The sequence below is a fragment of the Sorex araneus genome, chromosome 5 (genome assembly GCF_027595985.1).
Source record: "Sorex araneus isolate mSorAra2 chromosome 5, mSorAra2.pri, whole genome shotgun sequence".
In the NCBI taxonomy this organism is placed as follows: Eukaryota; Metazoa; Chordata; class Mammalia; order Eulipotyphla; family Soricidae; genus Sorex; species Sorex araneus.
Window position 1 is genome coordinate 88,898,566 of NC_073306.1, and position 21,079 is coordinate 88,919,644.

A 21,079-nucleotide genomic window follows, 5' to 3' on the forward strand; every position below is an offset into this window, starting at 1 on the left:
TTAGGAGTGTGATTACTTCCTGTTGTACATATCCCTTGACAAATAGAAAATGACCTTTGCTGACCCTTCTAATTTTTTTTCAGCCTGAAATCTATGTTGTCAGATACTAGTATGGCCACCCCAGCTTTTTGAGGGAGTTGTTTGCTTGCTGGGAAGCCTCCCTCCCTGCCCCGAGCAGAGCTCCTGGCGGCCAAAGACCACCAGAACCTAGCCACAGCCATGCTCAAGGCCCCTCTCCACACCTTTGGACAGGCTTCATGCATGAAGGTACTGGCAGAGGAACCCAGGTGTGTGTAATCCCATCAATGGCCAACATCCAGAGACTTAAAAGCCGGCTCCCAGAAGTGATATCTTATAACCTACTTCTCCCTCTGGGAGAAACTCGCAAGCTACTGAGAGCTTCCTGCCCACATGGGACAGCCTCGAAAGCTTCTCATGGTGTATCTATATGCCAAATCCAGTAACCAGCTGAATCTCATTCCTCTGACCCTGAAGCCTTTAGAGGCTTCTAAAATTTCAGGGATAGGACGAATGTAGAGTTTACTGAGACCGTTTGAGCCACTCGACGATCAATGGGATTTTGTGATCGTGATCATAACCGTGTTTGCTTGCAGGATTGTTTTCCATCCTTTGACTTTGAGCCTGTGTTTGCTCTGACTATTCAGATGTGTTTCTTGTAGGCAGCAGAAAGTTGGGTTTAGTTTCCGAATCCATTTTGCCACTCTGTGTCTCTTGATTGGTGCATTTAGACCATTGACATTAAGAGAGATTATTGTCATGGGATTTTGTGCCATCTTTCTGTAGGGTTTGTTGTTCTTGTAGAGTTTTTACTTGTCTTACAGTAGCCCTTCTTTTAAGTTTGGTTTTGAGTCTATGAAGTTCCTTAGCTGTTATTTATCTGTGAAATAGTGTATGGTTCCTTCGAGTTTAAGTGAGAGTTTAGCTGGATCAAGTATTCTTGGCGAGGCATTCATTTCATTGAGTTTTTTCACTATATCCCACCATTATCTCCTGGCTTGGAGGGTTTCCTCTGATAGGTCTGCTGTAAATCTAAGGGGTTCTCCTTTGTATGTGATTTCCTTCTTTGACCTTGCTGCTTGCAGTATTGTGTCTCTATCCACAGCATTCGTCATTCTGACTATGGTATGCCTGGAGTCTTTTTATTCGGGTTTCTTTTTTGCTGGTACTCTCCGGGCTCCTTGGATCTGGATGCCCGCATTCTCCAGTTCTGGGAATTTCTTAGGATTGATGTTTTTAACTGTTTTTTTCTTTATTGGGGTTACTTCCCTGTGATTCTGGTACTCCAGTGATTCTTATGTTGTTCCTTTTGAGGTCATCCCCTAGGACTCTGATTCACTCTGGAGCCATTTTGAGGTCTCTTGCCATTATTTGTTGTTATCTGTAAGCTTTCTGCAGCTCATCTTCAAGCTCACTGATTCTGTCTTCAGCTGTAGCCATTCTACTGTTGAGGGCACCTACTGAGATTTTTAATTCATCTACCGATTCCTTTATTTGTGTGACTTCTGTTGGTAGCTTTGAAATTTATGCTCTCATTTCTTCCTGCATTTTCTTGGTGGACCATTCCAATAATGCTTCATTCATATCCTCCCTTAGTTTATTGGATGTCTGTTCCATGGTTGCTTTGAGTACATCAACTATCCTCAAGATTTCCTCTCTGAATTCTTTATCTGAGAGGAGGTCGTATTTGTGGGTAGCCCCTGTTGAGGCTTCTGAGATCTTCTCTTCATTCTCTCGGTGGTGGGGATTTTCGCTGTTTCTTCATGTTGTTATGGGCCTATAGAGGTGAAAACTTTCAGTTCTGTATCCCTATTCCCTCTTGCTGCAAGGGGGGGATTCTGGATGAGCTAAGTCAATGTGGTAGCCTTTTTCCCCTTCTAGAATAGTTCCTGAGTCTCAGGCGCTCTTCCTAGCTTATGTAGGGTCTTTAGTGAAGACTTGAGGCTATGATCTCTTTATAAAGGGCTTTGTGCAGCTTCTTGTGTTCACTGACAGTTTTTGTGAAATTAGGATAGGCTAATGGACTATTGGCATATAGTGATTGAGATGGCCAGGGTGTTCTTCAAAGAAATAAGTATACAGATTGTGACCTCAGTGCACAGTGCAGGGAAGGGGATTTCTGCGGTGCTCCCTTTACAGGCCACGCCCCCTGATGTAAGGACACGCCCTCACTAACCTAGTGGAGAAGGAGGGCTGAAACCAGAGTGGTGTGGGACAGATACCTGGAGGGAGGCAGGTGTTAGGGCAATGGGAAGAGGTGGCTGACAGCCAAATGCACACGGGGTTTGGGGGGTTTCTCGCGCCCCAAATGGGCGGGGGTCAGCTGGAGGGCTCTCTCTCTCGCTGGGTGGGTGGGGCTCAGGGAGTGCCAGTTACCTGGCAGGCTCCCCTCATTTTTATCTAAGTAAATTTCTCTAACTAGAACTATTTTACTTCATTATTTCACTCTTGAAATTCTTTTCTTCAAGGGAAGACAACAATCCTGGAAACATGGGCCTTGATATGGACAAAGAATAATTCCTCACAATAGCCTAAGTCCACAGCACCCTAAAAATTTAGGTGATGGAGACCAGTTTTCATTCCATGTACATTAAATAGACTTCAGGTTCAATTTAACAACTGCTTTTGTTGAACCGGGCTAGAGCGATAGCACAGTGGGTAGGGCATTTGCCTTGTATGCTGCCGGCCCGGGTCTGATTCCCTCTTGGAGAGCCCGGGAAGCTACCGAAAGTACCCTGTCCGCACTGCAGAGCCTGGCAAGCTACCCATGGTGTATTCGACATGCCAAAAAACAGTAACAAGTCTTACAATGGAGACGTTACTGGTGCCCACTCAAGCAAATCGATGAACAATGGGCTGACAGTGATACAGTGATTTGTTGAGCTGGGGGACACTAGTGTTCCATGCAAGGTAGACTCTCAGACCAGACTTTACCAGTCCTACCCCACCAAGGAATTTCACTGGGTGATCAAGGTGAGTCTAACAGAAAGATGAAAGTACTCTTTTCTTGAGGCTGCCTCCCTTGTTCCCCACCTCATGCAAGTTGCAACACTTGGTGTGAGATTGCCAGAAACAGGTGACACGTATCACTATCAGCTGCTACATGAGAGAGTTTGGAAAGTTAATCCTTTTCCAATCAAGCTTTGGTTGAAAGCTTGTTCTGGCTGATGTCTTGTGAAAGACCATGAACCAGAAATGCTCAGCTAAATTGCTCCCAGATACGTGACTCACAAATACTGTGAGATAATGTTTGTGTTCTCAACTAATAAATTTTGAATTGATTCTTGTGTAGCAGTAGTTAGCAAGCATGATTGGCATTCTGGCAGGGCAATCAAGGATAAGCTATGGAAAGTATATTTGGGTTATAGGAATGAGAATGTAGATTTTAAGATAAAAATCCATCTTATTAAAGAGTTAGAATCTTACATTATCAAAACCTTATCTGACAGGAACACTGCAATAATCGCATCTTTTAAATGTGTTTATTACCAAAACCACCAGAGATAGTATATCTTGGGTTCTTCCATAGTTATGTAAATAAAAGTCTAAGAATATTGGCTGAAGATAGGATAGAAATCCCTGGGTAGTTTCTTCTGGAAAATGTAGTAGAATTAACCATTAAGGCCTTTTAAAAACAAATTTAAATCACACATTATTCTTTGCAGACAAAACCTTATGCATACCATAAGTGTTTTCAGTCAAAAGAAAACAGAAGAATGTGAACTCAGAGATCACTTCTGCTTTTCTCTTGCTTGACTTGGAAAATAAACTGGATGGAATTTAAAGACAAGAGACCTGTTTGACAATAAGAGATGCAAAACTTCAAGTTCTGAGCACACCCTTTGATCTTGAGCTCTTTTTAGTACAGGTTTTTTTTTTTTTTTTTTTTTTTGGTTTCTCATGTCTGAAAATGCCCACGTATTAGTGTCTGTATCTTGAGGAATGTGGCTGCCTTTTTGAGTGAGTGAATAATTGTCTTGCTGCTTGAGGTGAGAAATGACCCTCTTGGCAGGTTGTAAGAGATAATGGCCGAAGTGGGAAGACAGAGAGGGAAATAAAGACTCCAACCCAGGAAGTAGTCATTTTGGACTTAATGTCGTAGATGATTTTGGATTTTCAGAGATGAAGCAGGTCTCTCCAGCACAGCATAGTAGTAGATCATAGTCCTAAGGCCTGACTGGTTTTATCAATCTGGCAGTTTAGGGTCAGTGCAAAAGACATTCCTAACACCTGAGGGGGAAAAATATGGAGAAATATAAGATTTTCAGAGGAGAAGCCACCTCTCCCATAGCCCTAGTCTTGAACTCAAAGACTAACAACACGTTCAGACTAATATCAGCCTTCCTGCCATTATTTTAAATTCCTACATTTGTTTTCCCCTTTAGCTTTTCAGTAGCAAGCAGACATGAGTAACATTAGAGTATTAGTGTTGGGATATCTTAAGTCTTCATAAGAAATATAGATGTTCTAATGCTGGCACAGTACAAGGCAAGACTTTGTACAATGAATCATTCTGTGTCCTCAGTGGCTTGGTTTCTAAATAGAGAATACATTGTTTCTCTCTGAGCTTCTTGATATAGGCATAATTAATCTGTGCTAGAGCCAAAGCACTTGGACATAAAATGAACAAACTATCACACAGTATAAAGGCAATCACAAACTATCAGAAACTAGACCCTCGCCTTTGATCCCTGACTTGTCAAACTAAACAAGGGAATATGGACAAAATAGATTATGGTTTTCATTATACAGTTTTTCTTAGCATACAAAGCTAATTTTCCAAGTGGAAGGTTTTATCTGTCACAAGTGTTCTTGAGATTAAAATAGTGCTGTCCTTGAGCCAGAGAGATTGTAGAACAAGTAAGGCATTTGTCTTACATTTGGTTAACTGTGGTCAAATCCTTAGAACACAATATTGTTTCCAGAGTACCACCAGGAGTGATCCCTGATTAAAGAGTAAGCTCTGAGCACCACTGGGTGTGACCACCCAAAACAACAATAAAAATAATAACAACAAAGACAAGATAGTGATAGTGGCTTTTCTAGTTTGGTTTTATTTGGGGGCTACATCTACTGGTGCTCAGGGCTTACTCCTGGCTCCATGCTCAGGGATCTCTCCAGGTGGTGCTTTGAGATTCAAACCCTGGTCAGCCTCAAGCATTCGCCCCACTATTCTATTGCTCTGGCCAGGTATGGTCGACTTAATAGCTGAGGGTTTGGAGTACACAGACGAAAGCACGGAGGAGTGTAATGAATGGACCAAAGCCAGCAGCAGTTAAAGGGCTGAAAGCCTGAGTTGTGTTCTTTTTATACAAACTCCTAGGTAGCTTTTCATCTGACTATGAAACACTTGTATATCTTAAGGACAGTTGACTAGATATATCTTACAGTTATTTTTCTGAGTGACTCAAGTTGATAAAATAATTTGTGTCATGTCGACATATTACAAATATGAGGAGCCCATATTTATATTCTATATATCCAATATGTTCTAAAACCTTGCATGGCTTAATTAATTTAATCCTCATAATAGTTCTGTGGCTAAACTCTTACCTGAATCACACACACACAGATAGTGATAATTCCAATATACAGAAAATTGGAGTGAAACCACAGTTCTGCTTTCATATAGCAACCCTAGAAAAAAATTTGCAAATACAAATGAGTTTCCACATTATTCAACTTAATTAGAAGACATTTTGAAAGATGGCTTGTATTTTTGCCTTATGCCAAGAGAATTAAGTTTGGTACTAGATATATTTTTATTTTTTATACTGATGAAAAAGCAGTAATTAAGTGAAAATATTAAACTCGAGACTTTTTATGGAATTGTTATCCTTACAGTGGCACCTAACATCAAAGTCTTAGATTCTTGCACAATGAATTAAAACTAACTTACAAGAGGATTGCCAACAATAGACATCCTTATATTACTTGAACATTTACTACTGGCCTGTAATTAATGTGAAATTCTGAATTAGGAGTATAATTGATTTTATAGAATTAATTGAATTTTTACTTCAAAAACCAGCAACCCTTTCATATCCCTATTTAGCTCCAGGGAGTTCCTGGTTAGAGGGTGTCTTGGTATATTTTGTAATAGATCTACAATTATCTAGAGAGTTCCAAACTAAAGGTTGGAAACAAATGGTAAGGGTGGCTTTGTGTAGTTAAACTATGACTTTTTTCCTTCTGCTTTGGCCTGGATGTGCATACTAAGTTGGCAGGTTGTTTCAGCTGTTTCCACTCTCTACCAACTCTCCACTCCTTCACCTATGATTCATTTTACCAAGAGGCGGGGTCCTGTAATATCTAAGAATATCAGATAGAAATAAGTAAAAACAGGTAGAAGGATTAAACAGAAACAGATAGAAAGAGAAGATATTTTTAACTACACCTTTCAAGTGTCACTTTCAACCTCAGGAACTCAAGAAATATCTATACAATATCTATATCTATATCTATATAAGTATCTATATCTAGCATTCTCACTTTCAGTAATAATCTAAGTAAGCAAGTTTATTAATGTCATCTCTAATCCAAATGCACTTGCTCATACTTATGATTTATCTGGTTATTTATGTAATCTCCCTGATTTCTGTTAGTTCAAGGATCCATATTTCTGCTTGAAAGGTCTTAATTTTAAGGTAACTGAAAACTAACCAAATAGGCCAATAATAGAGTTTCTCAAAAATTACCTTTACTTGTGGATCTGAGGGGCAAGACGATGGTGGACCTTTGGGCCAATCATTTGTGCCATTTATACCACAACATTGCAGCTAAAAGTTCAACAAAAAAAAGTGATCATTAGAGAGTCAACAGAAAGAAAACTACAGACTTTAGAGGAATAGGTGATCCATTTAAATCTAATTTTATTGGCAAAAATAGATCAACTTGAGTATAAGAGTTCCCTGTAACAGAGCACTTTAAATATATAGCATATCATTTAATTAACATAAGAATATGTACAGTAGAAAGGGCATGTTCGATTTATTCATATTCTACAGATTAAAAATTACACATCTAGGGAATTATATAATAGAGGGATGATCAGACTGAAAAAACTAGGCCCCCTAAACACTCAAGATAATAGTAGAATAATAATAATTTATATCATACTTTACATTATGATTTACATAATACATTAGATAATATTACCTTTCTTCTAATTGTCTTTTTGGGGGGACTTTGGGTCACACCCGGCGATGCACAGGGATTACTCCTGACTTTGCACTCAGGAATTACCCTTGGCGGTGTTCAAGGACCATATGGGATGCTGGAAATCGAACCCGGGTCGGCCTCATGCAAGGCAAATGCCCTACCCTCTGTATTATTGCTCCAGTCCCTCTTCTAATTGTCTAGATGCTGTCTTTCACAGAGCAGAAGTGATTCATCTTAGTATCATCTGTGTTAATCTCATCACAAAATTAAATCTTCAGTTCAATTTTGCAGTTCTTTCCTCCATAGATCATGCTTTTTGTTTTGCTATAAAAAGGCATCACTATCTATGTACATGCCACCCTGAACACTTCCAATTTCACCTAAAAGGGTGTCACTATATCCTAGTGTTTTCCTTCTATATGATCATCTAGGAAATTTGTGTTTAACATTTAGCCGTGAACCAGTTGATGTATATTTTTTGAAGGTTATAAGGTCCATGACTACAGATGTTTTTTGCATATGAATATCCAGTTGTCCCATCACAATTTGTTGAAGGGACTGTTTTAATCATTTTAGATACCCTTTGTCCCTTTGTAAAATTTCAGATTATATTTATGTGGGACTGCTTTTGGTATCTCTATTTTGTTCTATTGATCGATTTTTCTCCTTTTCAATGCCAAACAGTCTCGATTATTGTGAGTATATAATAAGTCTTAAAATTGGGTAGCATAGAATCTACAACTTTTTTCCCCTAAGTAGTATGCTGGCTTCTGGGTTTTTTGCTCTTACATGTAAATTTCAGAATTGGTCAATATTCATGCAATAAATTGTTAAACTTTCAATGAGTTTGTATTAAATATGTAGATAAGTTTGAAAGAACTAATATTTTGACATTATTGAGTATTTCTACCAATGAGCATCAAATATATCTCCATTTATTTCGTTAAACTTAGAATGAACTGTGGGTGACTTGGGTGATAATAACTTGTCAATGTAGGCATATTCTTGCTTAAAATTATTACATTATCATCTCCTCAGAATGCTGGTGAGTGGTATTGGCAATGATGAAGACAATGCATGGATAATCTCTATACTTCCTTTTCATTTCTTTTGTAAACCTAAATCTTTTCTAAACAAAAGAAGAAACAATTATGTTAACTTTAATGGATCAAATGGCATAATTTCTAGCATTTGCTTTAAAAATATTGTAGGGTTAAAATTGTAAAATATGATTAGTTTTTGAGCCCCCAAATTCAGTTACTTGCTCTGCATGGCCCCTTAACACTGCCAGTGAAACCCTGGTGGCTCCTGAGAATGACTAGACCAAGCCCTGAGCCATCAGTCCAGCACCATCTGGATAAACATCTCCAAGAGTGGTCTTAGGCCTCCCAAGTTCCACTGAATATAACCCAGGTAAAAAGTAATATAATTAAAAAAGTTTTTTTTTCAGTCCACAAAGCACTTCTTAGGAACCATTTTCAGCTTAGTGCTCAGGTTCACTCATAGAGGTGCTCAGGGAGTCATATGCAGTGCTAGAATCAAATCTAACTCTTATGCATGCAAAGCATAGGCTCAGTCCACTGAGCCTGTTTCTCCAGCCCCAGAATATTCTATGGGATTAGTTTAGATATAATTGAAAGATAAAATGCTAACTGTTGAAACTGGGTAATATGTACCTGGAAATTTATTTTTTAATATTTTCCTTGCTTCTCTATATGTCTGAAAATTCTATAATGAAAGGATTCAAACGGATTTTTTTTAAATAAAGGGTTGGGAATACTGAGAGTTTTAGTAACTTTCGTGGCCATTCAATTCTATTCTTTCTATTTCTAATTCTTATTCCATTTCTTGTACTCCATACTTGGGCAGGCCTGGCCAGGCAAAGGAGAAATTGGATGGCCATAACTGTATTATTCAAAACTCACACTATGTCTGTGCCAGAGTAATCTCATTACTTTTTCTTATCAATACATGGACATATGAATTAAAAGTTAATATGTAGGTTTTCTGTGAAGCACAAAAAATGGGATACCTGTAGTGTAATAAGCATTATTTAGCATACTTACAAACATTTAAGTTTTCATTTATAATTTCTCTCTTTTGGAAGAGAAAAATTTGGAAAATAGAGACCAGAGAGATAGTACTGGAGGCAAGGCATTACCCTTGCTACTTTGGCCATATCCTAGTTCAATATCTAGCACCACATATGGTACCCTGAGCATAATCAGGGGTTGACCCTGAGCACCACTAAAGTGGCCCAAACTTCCCCTGGCAATTTTTTGGGTAAAAGAATTCAGTATGATAAATTTGTTCTTCTTTACTTCTTAGTAGTATTTAAATAATAAGCCTTATTGAGTTGGGGCAGGAAGTAAAGAACGTATAGAATTTCATACCAATCATATGTATTGTACCTTTCTGTTGATGACAGTCAGAGTCATTATTGCCAGGCTCTGCATTCAGTCCAAGGAAACAAAATCTCTTCTAGTCCCTCGGATCTGAGGTTGGAAATGAAGTTTGGGCTGAGATGAGGAATATTAACATCTGTACTCACATATGACTGTATGGAATCCCACGCTGCCCTGGTGCTATTGTCCGACTGGTAACGGTTCATACTGTCAGCCAGGCCCTCAGCCACATATCTGTTCAGCTAGACAAGGCAAATTCAGAAAAGTAAACATTATAAAAAGTAGGTGCTATTTAGTCAGCCATTGATTAAGCTGATTGAATTGGGCATGAACTCCACATTACTTTTTTTTAAAAATTCTATTCTGAATGTTACTTTTATTTTATTATTATCCCCCCCCCCTTTTTTTTTGGTTCACTGTGAGATACAGCTACAGAGCTTTTATGTTTGAGCTTTGGTCATATAATCATCAAACATCCATCCCTTCACCAGTGCACACTTTCAACAACCCAGATCCCCAGTATTCCCCCTGCCCCCAATTCCAATCCTTCCCCTGCTTGTGTGGCAATTTCCCCCATACTCTCTCTCTACTTTGGTTACATTTGGTATTTTGACACCAGTCTCACCACCACTCAAATATACCAAAAAGGCCATGCTAGACTGTAGGATGACATTACTTTGTCCTTTCCCTCCTTGCCACAAGTAGCTTATCCCGGTTTTACCCAGAGTTTAGGCTTACCCCAGTCACACCCATCAAGGTGTTCCCAATATCTCCCATCCCTTTGTTTAGCTATAATCACTTCTCCATGCTCTCTTCCCCAAAAGAGTTAATCCTCGGCTTTCCCTTAATCTGACTCTGCTAATTTGCAAGGTCAGACCTTCCTAGGATACTGAATTTATATTATATAAGTTAATATTGCCTTTTTCCTCTTCTTGTGCCTTTTGAATAATTTACTTTAAAGCTATGACTGTTTTGTGTAGACACAAGAAGACAATATTATGTTTTTATAACTTGGGAATTAATTGGCCTCGAATATTATTCCCTCCCGGGCCTCTGTTTTCTCCACTTAAGCCTCAGTTGCCCTCAGTTCCTAGCACCCCAAAGTAGGGTCCCCGACGTGGGACGGGAAGGATCCAGGGCAAGCGGTGAGTTATGTGCTACCCTGGCATCGAGATGGGCCTGGCCAAAGTGCCTAATTCTTAACTATAAGTTAAGAGCTTGATCATAGACAAATGCTGTCATGATCCAATAGTAATTATGAGACTGGGACCCTGCCAGGGATAGGAAAGACTGATCTGGCCTGAGCACTGTAGTCTGAGATTGAGATGGCCCCAGGAGAGCAATTCTATAAGCTTTAATGCATCTCTTATTGTGTCCATACAAAATAATTAATATTATGAATTCTTATATGTTTGCTGGCTGAGGAGAAGAGAAACACATTCATGGGACTCCTCCCTTGGGTGGATCCTCCTGCTGAAAGAGAATTAAGTCCTAGGAGAAGCATCCCCTAAGGGAAAGGACCTTACCCTATTGATGGTGACCACACCTATGTGTACGCCCCAACCCCCTCATGCTGTGGAGATTTAACTAGGCTGGAAGAGTGGGTTGCGGAGCCAGATCCACGGGGCCAGGTCCACGGGTGAGATCCAGGAGAGCGGGAGAGAAGTGGAGAGAGAGAATGAAATAAATGGATCGAGCAACCAGTTTGGCCTTCTTCCTTCTTCCTTCCGTCGCCTGCCCTTGACCGACGGCACACACAGCGGGTTCCGGGGCACCGGACGCGGGTGGTGAGACAGAGCCGCCCAGAGAGCCTGCGAGCTTTAGTTTTTTACACTAGACGATTTGTTTTGTATTGCTTGTTATGGATTGAATATAATGCCTAGGAAATTCTATGTCATTCTCTTCCAGTAGCTTCAGTTTATAGTCTCTGGATCTTGGCCATTGATGAGATTACATGGCGCCAGGGCAGTTTGTGGGTGTGACTGCCAAGCTTCTGGAAAACTGGGGAGCTGGGAGGGGGAGGCCCAGTCCCAATCCAAGCAGGCTTGGAGATCTTAGTCACAGGTTCCTGCATATCTGGGTTTTTTTGCCAGTCCTCTCTCTGGTAGGTTCATCCTGTTTTGGGTGAGGCTCATGCCCTCTTGGGTGAGGCTCGTCCGAGCATGTGGAGAGTAGCCTTGGACATGGCAGTGGTTGGTTCTAGAGGTTTTCGGCTGCCGGAATTCTGCCTGGGGCAGGGAGGGATACTCAACCCGTCCCCCTCCGAGGTGCCCCCGTGAATACAGCCTGATGCGGGGTCAGGGCATTCTGTGGCGCTCTCTTCTGGGAGCTTTAGGTTATAGTCTCTGGGCCTTGGCCATTGATGAGATTACATGGTGCCAGGGGCAGTTTATGGGTGTGACTGCCAACCTACTGGAAAACTGGGGACCTGGGTGGAGGAGGTCCAGTCCTGATCCAAGCGAGCCTGGGGCTCTAATTCACGGGTTCCCACCTACCTCTGCACTACAGGCCCTAACTGCATCTTTTGATCTCTTTCAAGATTTATGGGCCTCTGAAATAAGGCCAATAAATGAGCTTATATAGCTGAGATGGAGGTGGTTTGTGGGTGCATCTCCCACATACCTAATTTTTGGCTGTCTAATTCTTGGTAAACTTGGCCCCAAGTTGTTGGGGTCTGGCTAAAGGCACAGCAGCAATTTTGGGGTATCTGGAAGTCTGAAGGTGTCATCAAACTGCTGATGCACTCACCCCACAGGTACAGATTTACCTGCTGGCAGCACCATACCCCTGAAAAAAATTATTTTTATTTTATAAAAAAAAGTATTAAGTTTTTTTCCCCTCTTTCAAATGATAAATAATCTCTTTTGGCTTTATTCTACCATGTAGCTTTTACTTTTATTATAGGTCTTCTTCACAGAACACTCTCCTCTCTCAGCCATACAAAAATGAGTTGTATTCTTTCCACTTACCTTCTGTTCATACAGGAAGAGCAGGATAGCTAAGGTCACCTCAGCAAGGAGGATAATCAACAGCAGGACAAAGAACTAAGGGATATCAGAGACATTGATAACAGTATTAATTTTAGTTCTTCCCACCGCCACTCCACTCTAGAAAGATTCAGACAATTCTTTTTACATATGCACCGGTTTCTGTTCCTGTCTTCTTGGGTCTTCTTTTACTACATGTTATATTCCTAAAACTTGACTCCAAGTCTCTAGAGGATATGTCAGTATCTTCTATCTATCTTCTACCTAAACTGTTTTATTTTTCACTTGCCTCTTGAACTTTATGTAACAAATTGAATGTTACATAGTTGCATATTGATCTGGAAAATCTATAAAGCAATTTGTATTAACCTATTGAAATAACTTATAAAAAGTGCAGCAAACTAAATTATGTGCAATTCTTATGCACATATATGACAGGGAAGCATCTTAGACCATTTATGGAAGGTAATAGTAATCCAAAGAATTTAGAGATTAAATTTTCTATCAGCTAGTAACTCTAAGTCACATCCTTAAAATTCATACTAATGTGAGAATTTAGTTAAAGGGGTGATATTTTACTTCAACCATATACAAAGAAGAATTAAATGCTACAAATGGAAACTATGATGATGAAAGCCCCTATTCACTATATCACTGTTGTTCATCGATTTACTTGAGCAGGCACCAGTAACATCTCTATTCCTCCCAGCCCTGAGATTTTAGCAGCCTCTCCTTACTCGTCTTTCCCAATGATTGAAGGCTCTTTCAGGTCAGGGGAATAAGACCTATTGTTACTGTTTTTGGCATATTGAATACACCACAGGTTGCTTGCAGGCTCTGAAAGCCCTTATTAGCAGTGTAAAAATGAATGCAAAGAAGGATGATGCTCACTTCTAATTATCCTACAATTCCAATGAAAAGCAAAATACTATTGGTCAGACTTGACTTATCAATCCTATAGTTCTATGATTTCCCTGAACCATGGTATGCTGCTAAGAAACATCATGCCTATGACTTAAAGCATTGTGTAAACTCTCTTAGGGCATTACATGTGTATCTGGGGACTCACCGACATAAGCAGGCACTTGTTCTCTTTGATGGAGCCCATGCAGCCAAGGAAGGCAACCACCATAATAATGGAGCCCACAATGATGAGCACATTGCCCAACGTGAGGAAAGGAAGTTTATGGAAGAGCACTCCAAAGCTGTTGTGGACCAGAAAGTAAATCCCAAAGCTCAAAATGCAGCAGCCACAGAACTGAAATGAAGAATTTCATAATATTTTTAGTAAAGATGTGATTCTTTGATATCTCCTTAAATTCTCACTTACTTGACATCAATTATCTTCTTCCATTTTCTCTATCTAGGCTTTCATACACAATCTCTTTACCCAGATTCCCCTCCTAAAAAGGGTGATGGTCCTGTGATGGTCCACTCACTCTTTATCCTTTCCATATCAGAAACCAGGTGAAAGACCAGAGAAATAGCTCAAAGAACTGGCAGAGGGGCCAGAGTGACAGTACAGTGCATAGTGCATTTGCCTTGCATGCAGCAGGACCAGGTTTGATCCCTGGCATCCCATATGATCCCCTGGGCACCAGCAGGACTCATTCCTGAGAACAGAGTCAGGAATAATTTCTTAGCATCACTGGGTATGTCCCCAAAAAAGACAAAGTTAAAAATAAATGATTGAGCACATCTTTGCAAGAAGCCTGGGTTCAGTCCTTAACTTTGCATGATTCCCTAAGCAACCTTTGAGCACAGATCCAGGAGTAGTGTTTATTGTGGCTACAAAACAAACAACAATAACACAGATTCTAGGAGGAACTTACATCTGCTGATAGCATAGGATCTTCCTGCTTCAAATTCCCTAGTTTTTGTTTCACCAACTGGTTACACATAGTTTTGCCTTTGGAAATTACAACCACATTAAAGAGATATTATTTGTTTAGATTTGGGGCAATCCTAGGCGGTGCTCAGGGAACCATTATGTGGTCCTGGGGATGGAACCAGGATTAATTACATGCAAGGAAATCACCTTAACTTCTGTAGTATTTCTCTGGCCCTTAGAAGAGATATACTTTTTGAAGAAATTCATTTTGCTAAACTTTTAAGAATATTCTACACATATGACTATCAAACCATTCTACACCTAAAATCCAACTGTTGAATTTGATGTAGTGAATTATCCCCAGAAAAGGTAACTGCCTTCTCTTTCAAGCAACTATTCCCCTTTATGGGGTGGATGGTGGGGAGTATAAGAGTCATTCAATCCACAGAATGTAAAGTCAGGTTTTTCACCCAGGAGCAATAACTAGCCCAAATTTCCCAGGGGTCAACAGCATCTCCTAAGTAATGACACATGTGACTTTCATTTTGCAGACTGTGGTGGATAAGAAAGAGAAGGAAATTATTACCTTATTATGAGGTTGGATATGCTGGACATAATCCAAGTACATATGAGTTGTGCTCCAAATCAGAACTTTCAGTAGAGAGAAGTAGAGCATAGTTGAGAGGTAAACTCACCCATAGTCAGAATAAATACACTTACCCAAAAAAGCAAATTGAAGAAAAACAGTACATATTTCAGTAATTTCAAGCTACTCATGCCCATGATGGTATATTCTTGACCTAAAAAGTAGAGAAAATGAGAAAAAGAGAATAACTTGGTTCTGCAAGATATACCAGACCTCAGAGGGTTCACTTGTTTAACACTCAGGAATTTCAGCATTTATTTTATTTGGAGGGGGGCAGTGAGGAATCTATACTCAGCAGTGCCCACAGGATGTTCCTGGCTCAGTGCTCAGGAGTCATTTCTGGCAATACTTGGGGCATCATATATGTTGCTGGGGTTTAAATGGGGATAGATCTTTTTTTTCTCTATTAATTTTATTTTTTTTATAATTTATTTATTTTTAGTGAATCACCGTGAGGGTACAGTTACAGATTTATACATTTTTGTGCTCATACAACTTTTCCCCATACAAAGTTCGAGAACCCATCCCTTCACCAGTGCCCATTCTCTACCACCAGTAAACCCAGCATCCCTCCCACCCTCCCCAGTCCCGTATCCCCCCACCCCACACTGCCACTATGGCAGGGTATTCCCTTTTGTTCTCTCTCTCTCTAATTAGGTGTTGTGGTTTGCAATAAAGGTGTTGCGTGGCCATTGCATTCAGTCTCTAGTCTACATTCAGCATGCATCACCCTTCCCTAAATGGGGGTAGATCTCGAGCAAGGCAAGAGCTTTATCCCTATAATATTTCTCCTGCCATCCAGCATCAATTAGGATTTGAATTGTGACTCTCCTTTGGGAAATGTTCCTAAATACCATGCTCTCTTAGTCTCAATCAAATTAGGTCCCAAACAACTCATTGTGGACAATTGTTTTAGCTTTAGTTTAGTCAGGCAGGGATGTTTAGCATTGAATTAAAACTGTATACAACAGCAACATAGCCATTTACAGAGAAAGATGAATCATAATGATAGACAATAGTATAGTCAGTCAGTGCTCAGGGATAATGGCTGGACATTTATTCAGGAAGAGAGACCTTAAGTCAGGGGTGTGCTGGTCAATCAGATGTGGAGAAAGAAAGACACTGTTTTCATCAGGCAACTTCTTAAATTTCCCATGTTACACTTGGGAAATTTCCCATATTACTGAAATTACTTCACCTTTTTTAATTTAGTTTTTTTAATGTGAAAATATAAAATCACATATTTGGGATGTGTGCCTTTGACCAAGATATGTGAATCAAATTTACTTTCTTGACTAAAATAACCAAAAAGTTATATAGATGATAATATGATGGCTGGGAAGAAACTGAACAACAGACAATAAATGACAGTGATGACTGAGATATGGAATGTAAATGATAGGAGTTCTATGCTTGCTCTAGTTTATTGCTTTGACTTTGGACAGATAGGGAAATCTGAGTGCCTGAATTGAAGAGAGAGAGCTGCTGAGATTGAGAGACTGAGGGCTCACTGAGCAGAGTAATTTAGAGGAGACTGCTGCATAGGATCAGACCTCAAGATCCATGGAAAGTATTTGTATTAGATTTTAGTGCCATTGAAAACAAATTACAACAATTTTAGTGACTCAACACAACATAAATTTATTTTTGTAGTTTCAAAAATCAGTTCAAATTTAAGGTATTGGCAGGGGTGCATATCTATGAGAGATTCCGGGAAAGAAACTTTCTTTAGTTTTTAGAAGTTATACATATACTTTGTCCCCTTTCTCACAAAACTCAACTTCTTTCTTTTGTCCATCACATCTTCCACTTCTTATTCTAGTCACTTATGTCTATCTGAAAAGGATGCAGGTGATTAGATGGGTCTAGTAAGATAATACAGGATGATCTTTTCATCTCAAAATGTTTAATTAGTATCCTATCAAATTCCCCTTTGCCCTATAAAGTACATGGAAATATTTAGGAAAATCTAAATCTAGAGAATTTTGGGTATAAAGACAGTTTATTCTTGGATAAGAATATCAACTACTTTGGGGGCCAATGGATCTCAGCAACACGCTACACATGCCAGGCCAAAGAAATAGTGCTGATACCTGCCTGTTCCAGAGATGAACAGCCCCAGAAATACTTTGGTGATTACACCTTGCTTTCTGGGCATGGGAAAGGGAGGTAATTTTCAATTTCTAGGAAGAATGAGGGTCAAGGGAATGAAGAAAAAGATGGGGTGAAAAAGGACTCAATATATCCTAGCCACCCTCGAGAACATCATGGGACAACTGGAATGGGAAGGAATGGAAGTGAAGGTAGATGGTTGGCAACTACACCACTTCTGCTTTCTGATGACATCATTCTCGTAAGACCAAATATCAGCTAAGTGGAACGAATGCTGGCCAACTTCGACCGTGAGTATGGAAAGGTCAGACTGCAGCTGAATCTCACCAAGACAATGTTCATGAGAAACAGACAAGTTCCTGATGTTCCATTTGCTCTCAATGGAACGAACATCTCCAAATGCAGCTGTTATGTGTACTTTGGCCGAGAATTCAACATGACAAATGACCTGGCACCTGAAGTGCGGCAGGAAGAAGAGAGCAGTGTGGAACGCCTTCAAGAGCATTGAAGAAGATATTAAGAGGATGAAGAACCTCCAGCTCCAGGCACATCTTTTGGACTCCACCGTTCTTCCTGCACTAACATATGCCTCAGAGACCTGGGCCCTACAAAAACAGGATGAGAACGCTATTCGGGTATGTCAAAGAGGAATCAAAAGAGCTATGCTTGGAGTACCACGTTTCACTCAAGTGAGAGAAAGAATCTGGAGTTCTGACCTCCATCGAAGATCAAGAATCAGGATACTGTCTCATTTGCTAAGGTGTCAAAAATCAGATGGGCCAGACACGTAATGTGATTTGGAGATGACCACTGGACTAGAGCTGTTACCAACTGGATTCCACGGGACATCAAAATATCGTGTGGCTGCCCACCTATGAGATGGTCAGATTTCTTCGTCAAGACCCTGAATAAATGGATTAAGGCTCTTTGTGTTCCTGGAGTGAGCAGACGCCATTGGGTTACACTAGCACACAACAGGGACGAATGAAGACGTTACTGGTGCCCGCTTGTGCAAATTGACGAACAACAGGATGACAAGTGACAAGTGATATCCTAGCTGACTGTTACAGGAAGCCAGTTACAGGCAGGCAGGTGATATTGCTGAGGGCTTGGCAAGGATATTCCAGGGAAGTCCTGGAACCCCAGGTTACAGTTGTTCTGATTCATCTTCTCAGTGGTTCCATTCACAACTCCCAAATGCATCTTTTTCTGTCAGTGCATTTGTTTCTCAAAACCAGCATCATGATGCCATTCCAGAGCACAAGAATGCCAGCAATGAGTCTAGATCTTAGATAATCTGAATTAGAAATTGACCAACCGATGGACAATCTACTTCCTGAGTTTTGTAAAGACAATTGACAAACATCACATGTCTCTACACATCTATTCTTTGGAAATAAATATGATTACATAGGTATGTTTGATATTCAATGGTTCCTCTTGCTTGAACAGACAGCACTCAAGACTCTAAAAAACATTTGGTCAGATCTTCAGTACTGACCAGTTTTTATACTTTCAAAAATTATCAAACTTATCAGAAATTAAAGATACAAAATCTGTATCCCAACTCTGAAAAAGTAAGTCAAAGCACAGCACATAGCACCATCATTGGGAATGGATTTCTTTTGTGGAATAAAGGAGCAGATGTTGAGAGTTTGGATAGACTCTGAAAATCAAAATATACCTGAAGCTTACCAAGATGTCTTTAAGACTGGTTTTTACAGAGGGTCTCCTGAAAACAGAAACACTTAACACCAAAAACAAACAAACAAAACAATGATTATCAAGGCAAACTCAAATGATTCTCTCTCTCTGTGTCTCCGTGTCTCTGTCTCTGTCTCTGTCTGTCTGTCTGTCTGTCTGTCTCTCTCTCTCTCACTCTCTCTCTCTCTCTCTCTTTCTTTTCTGTTATTTTTGTCTATATGGACTCTTAAAAATACTTTTTTAATCTGTACACCTACGGGCAACAATAGGGTTTGATTCTGTCAGTTGATTCTGTCCAGATGAAAAATGTCACCTTTGAACGTGTTGAAGAAGTGGAGGAAGCCAAACAGAAATTACAGAAAGTCGGGGCTGGAGAGATAGTAGACTGGATAAGACTTAGCATTTGTCTGACCCAGGTTAAATATCTGCAACCCATACAGTACCCTGAGCCCCTTCCAGAAGTAATTCCTGAGCACAACCAAGTGTGACCCAATTCCACCCTCCAATCCACTAAAAAGAATTACTTGAAGTTATTGCATTTTTTTAAAAAACACAAAATAATTATTGTACTTTAAGATATACTCCCCAGAGTTATTCTTTCAGTTGGACTGCTAGTGACAGGGAAGAAATGTCTTGCTTATGCTGTAACTAGAGAAAGTGGTGTTCCTTTTCATTAGACTGCTGGGTCGGATTTGATGAGATGTTTGTGGGTGTGGCAACTAGGCATATAAGAAATCTTTCTAGGGAAGCAGAAGCAAATGCTGATTGTGTTGTATTTATTGGTGTATTATATTCTGTTGGTGAGCCTTAATCAAACCTCCAATGTAGCCATATTCAAGGCAGACTATAAATCTACTTCTTACACAAATAAATGATTTTTAAGCCAGTGAAGGAACAATTATGGTAAAAGTCTCAAAATTTCCAGAGGAATCATACAATGCCTTAGTATATCCTGATCACTTTGACATCCAACCTAAAACTCCAAGGCCGAAGATGTAAAAAGTTAAATAGAAACTTTGAAATAATATTCCAGTAAAATAAGGTGTGATCAGTATATTGTTTCAAAAATTATAGTTTGATGTTGGCTTTTCTAAAGTAGTTGAATTTTGAGTCAAACATTGTCAAAGCAGCAGTTGATATAAAAAATGATTATGATGAACAAGTTTCCTAAAGATAAAATTTTAATGGAGTCTGAAAATAGAGGAGTGGCAATTGCTAACAACAGTGTTTATAACAACAACAAACATTACTGTGTTATAAATCTGATCATGCTATTACTTCATACTAAAGATACCACATCTACCAAGAAAGTCATAGTCATGTCACGAGGCTCCATATTGAGACCTGAGAATGACAGGTGGAATGAAACCAGAGCTCAGCTGCTTGCACAGATGGATGTTGGAATGGGAGGAAGAATGGCAGAGGAACTCATATTTGTAAGTGATCATATTACCACAAGGGATTCTTGGGATTTTGATCCTGCAGCTAAAATAATAAAGTAGATGGTGTCCAAATTTGGACTGGGTGAAAAGCTTGGAATTATGACCTATATTGATACAGAAAAATTGAGTCCAGACACTCTGTAATTGAACAGGCAATCAGAATCCTTCTAAGGGACTCAAATGAATAAGAAAAACCTATGTTTTAAAAATTATTATGGTTAAGATAATGAGTTTAAATGGTGTTGAAATAATTTATGGTCTTGGTATACACAGTTTTCTTGCCTCACCATGAACAAAATGCCCAAGAATCCCCACCCATGCTTCTATAGCACAACATTTTGGACACTCATACAAAAGCACACAAGAATCTAAGCACAAACTTTATTGTGCCTTGGAGATTTAGAGTCTTAGAGTACCAAAGATACTTGAGGGGAAGAAGTTAGAAATGAGACAATAACTTTCTTATAAAGATGTTTTACTGGAATATAAGTAATATTTAAGCAGTTTTATTTTGCAAAGTGTTTTTTTGTATCCTGAACGGTGGAGCCTGGCAAGCTCCCCATGGCATATTTGATATGCCAAAAACAGTAACAACAAGTCTCACAATGGAGACGTTACTGGTGCCTGCTCAAGCAAATCAATGAGCAATGGGATGACAGTGACAGTGATGCTTTTTTGTATAGTTGACCTGATATTGTCACTAGAGCATGAAAAAAGCTCAATCTTCTATTACATTTACCAAATTTTGGTTATTCTCCTTACTATACATATTG

General features: G+C 39.6%; 1 protein-coding gene and 1 pseudogene across 1 annotated transcript in view; one reads left to right on the forward strand and one right to left on the reverse strand.

Annotated features, from left to right (window-relative positions):
• Positions 1 to 3,489: 3,489 nt before the first annotated feature.
• CD53 (CD53 molecule) overlaps positions 3,490 to 21,079 on the reverse strand; it is a 35,320-nt gene continuing 17,730 nt past the window's right edge. The window contains exons 2-8 of the mRNA XM_004620088.2: positions 15,123 to 15,202; positions 13,641 to 13,829; positions 12,554 to 12,628; positions 9,731 to 9,826; positions 6,717 to 6,797; positions 5,572 to 5,655; positions 3,490 to 4,248 (exon numbers count right to left, since the gene is read on the reverse strand). Coding sequence (XP_004620145.2) covers positions 4,177 to 4,248; positions 5,572 to 5,655; positions 6,717 to 6,797; positions 9,731 to 9,826; positions 12,554 to 12,628; positions 13,641 to 13,829; positions 15,123 to 15,185 — 660 coding nt within the window. The 5' untranslated portion in view covers positions 15,186 to 15,202 and the 3' untranslated portion in view covers positions 3,490 to 4,176. The remainder of the gene's footprint in view (positions 4,249 to 5,571; positions 5,656 to 6,716; positions 6,798 to 9,730; positions 9,827 to 12,553; positions 12,629 to 13,640; positions 13,830 to 15,122; positions 15,203 to 21,079) is intronic.
• On the forward strand, positions 18,577 to 19,352 carry LOC129404973 (ATP-dependent zinc metalloprotease YME1L1-like; annotated as a pseudogene).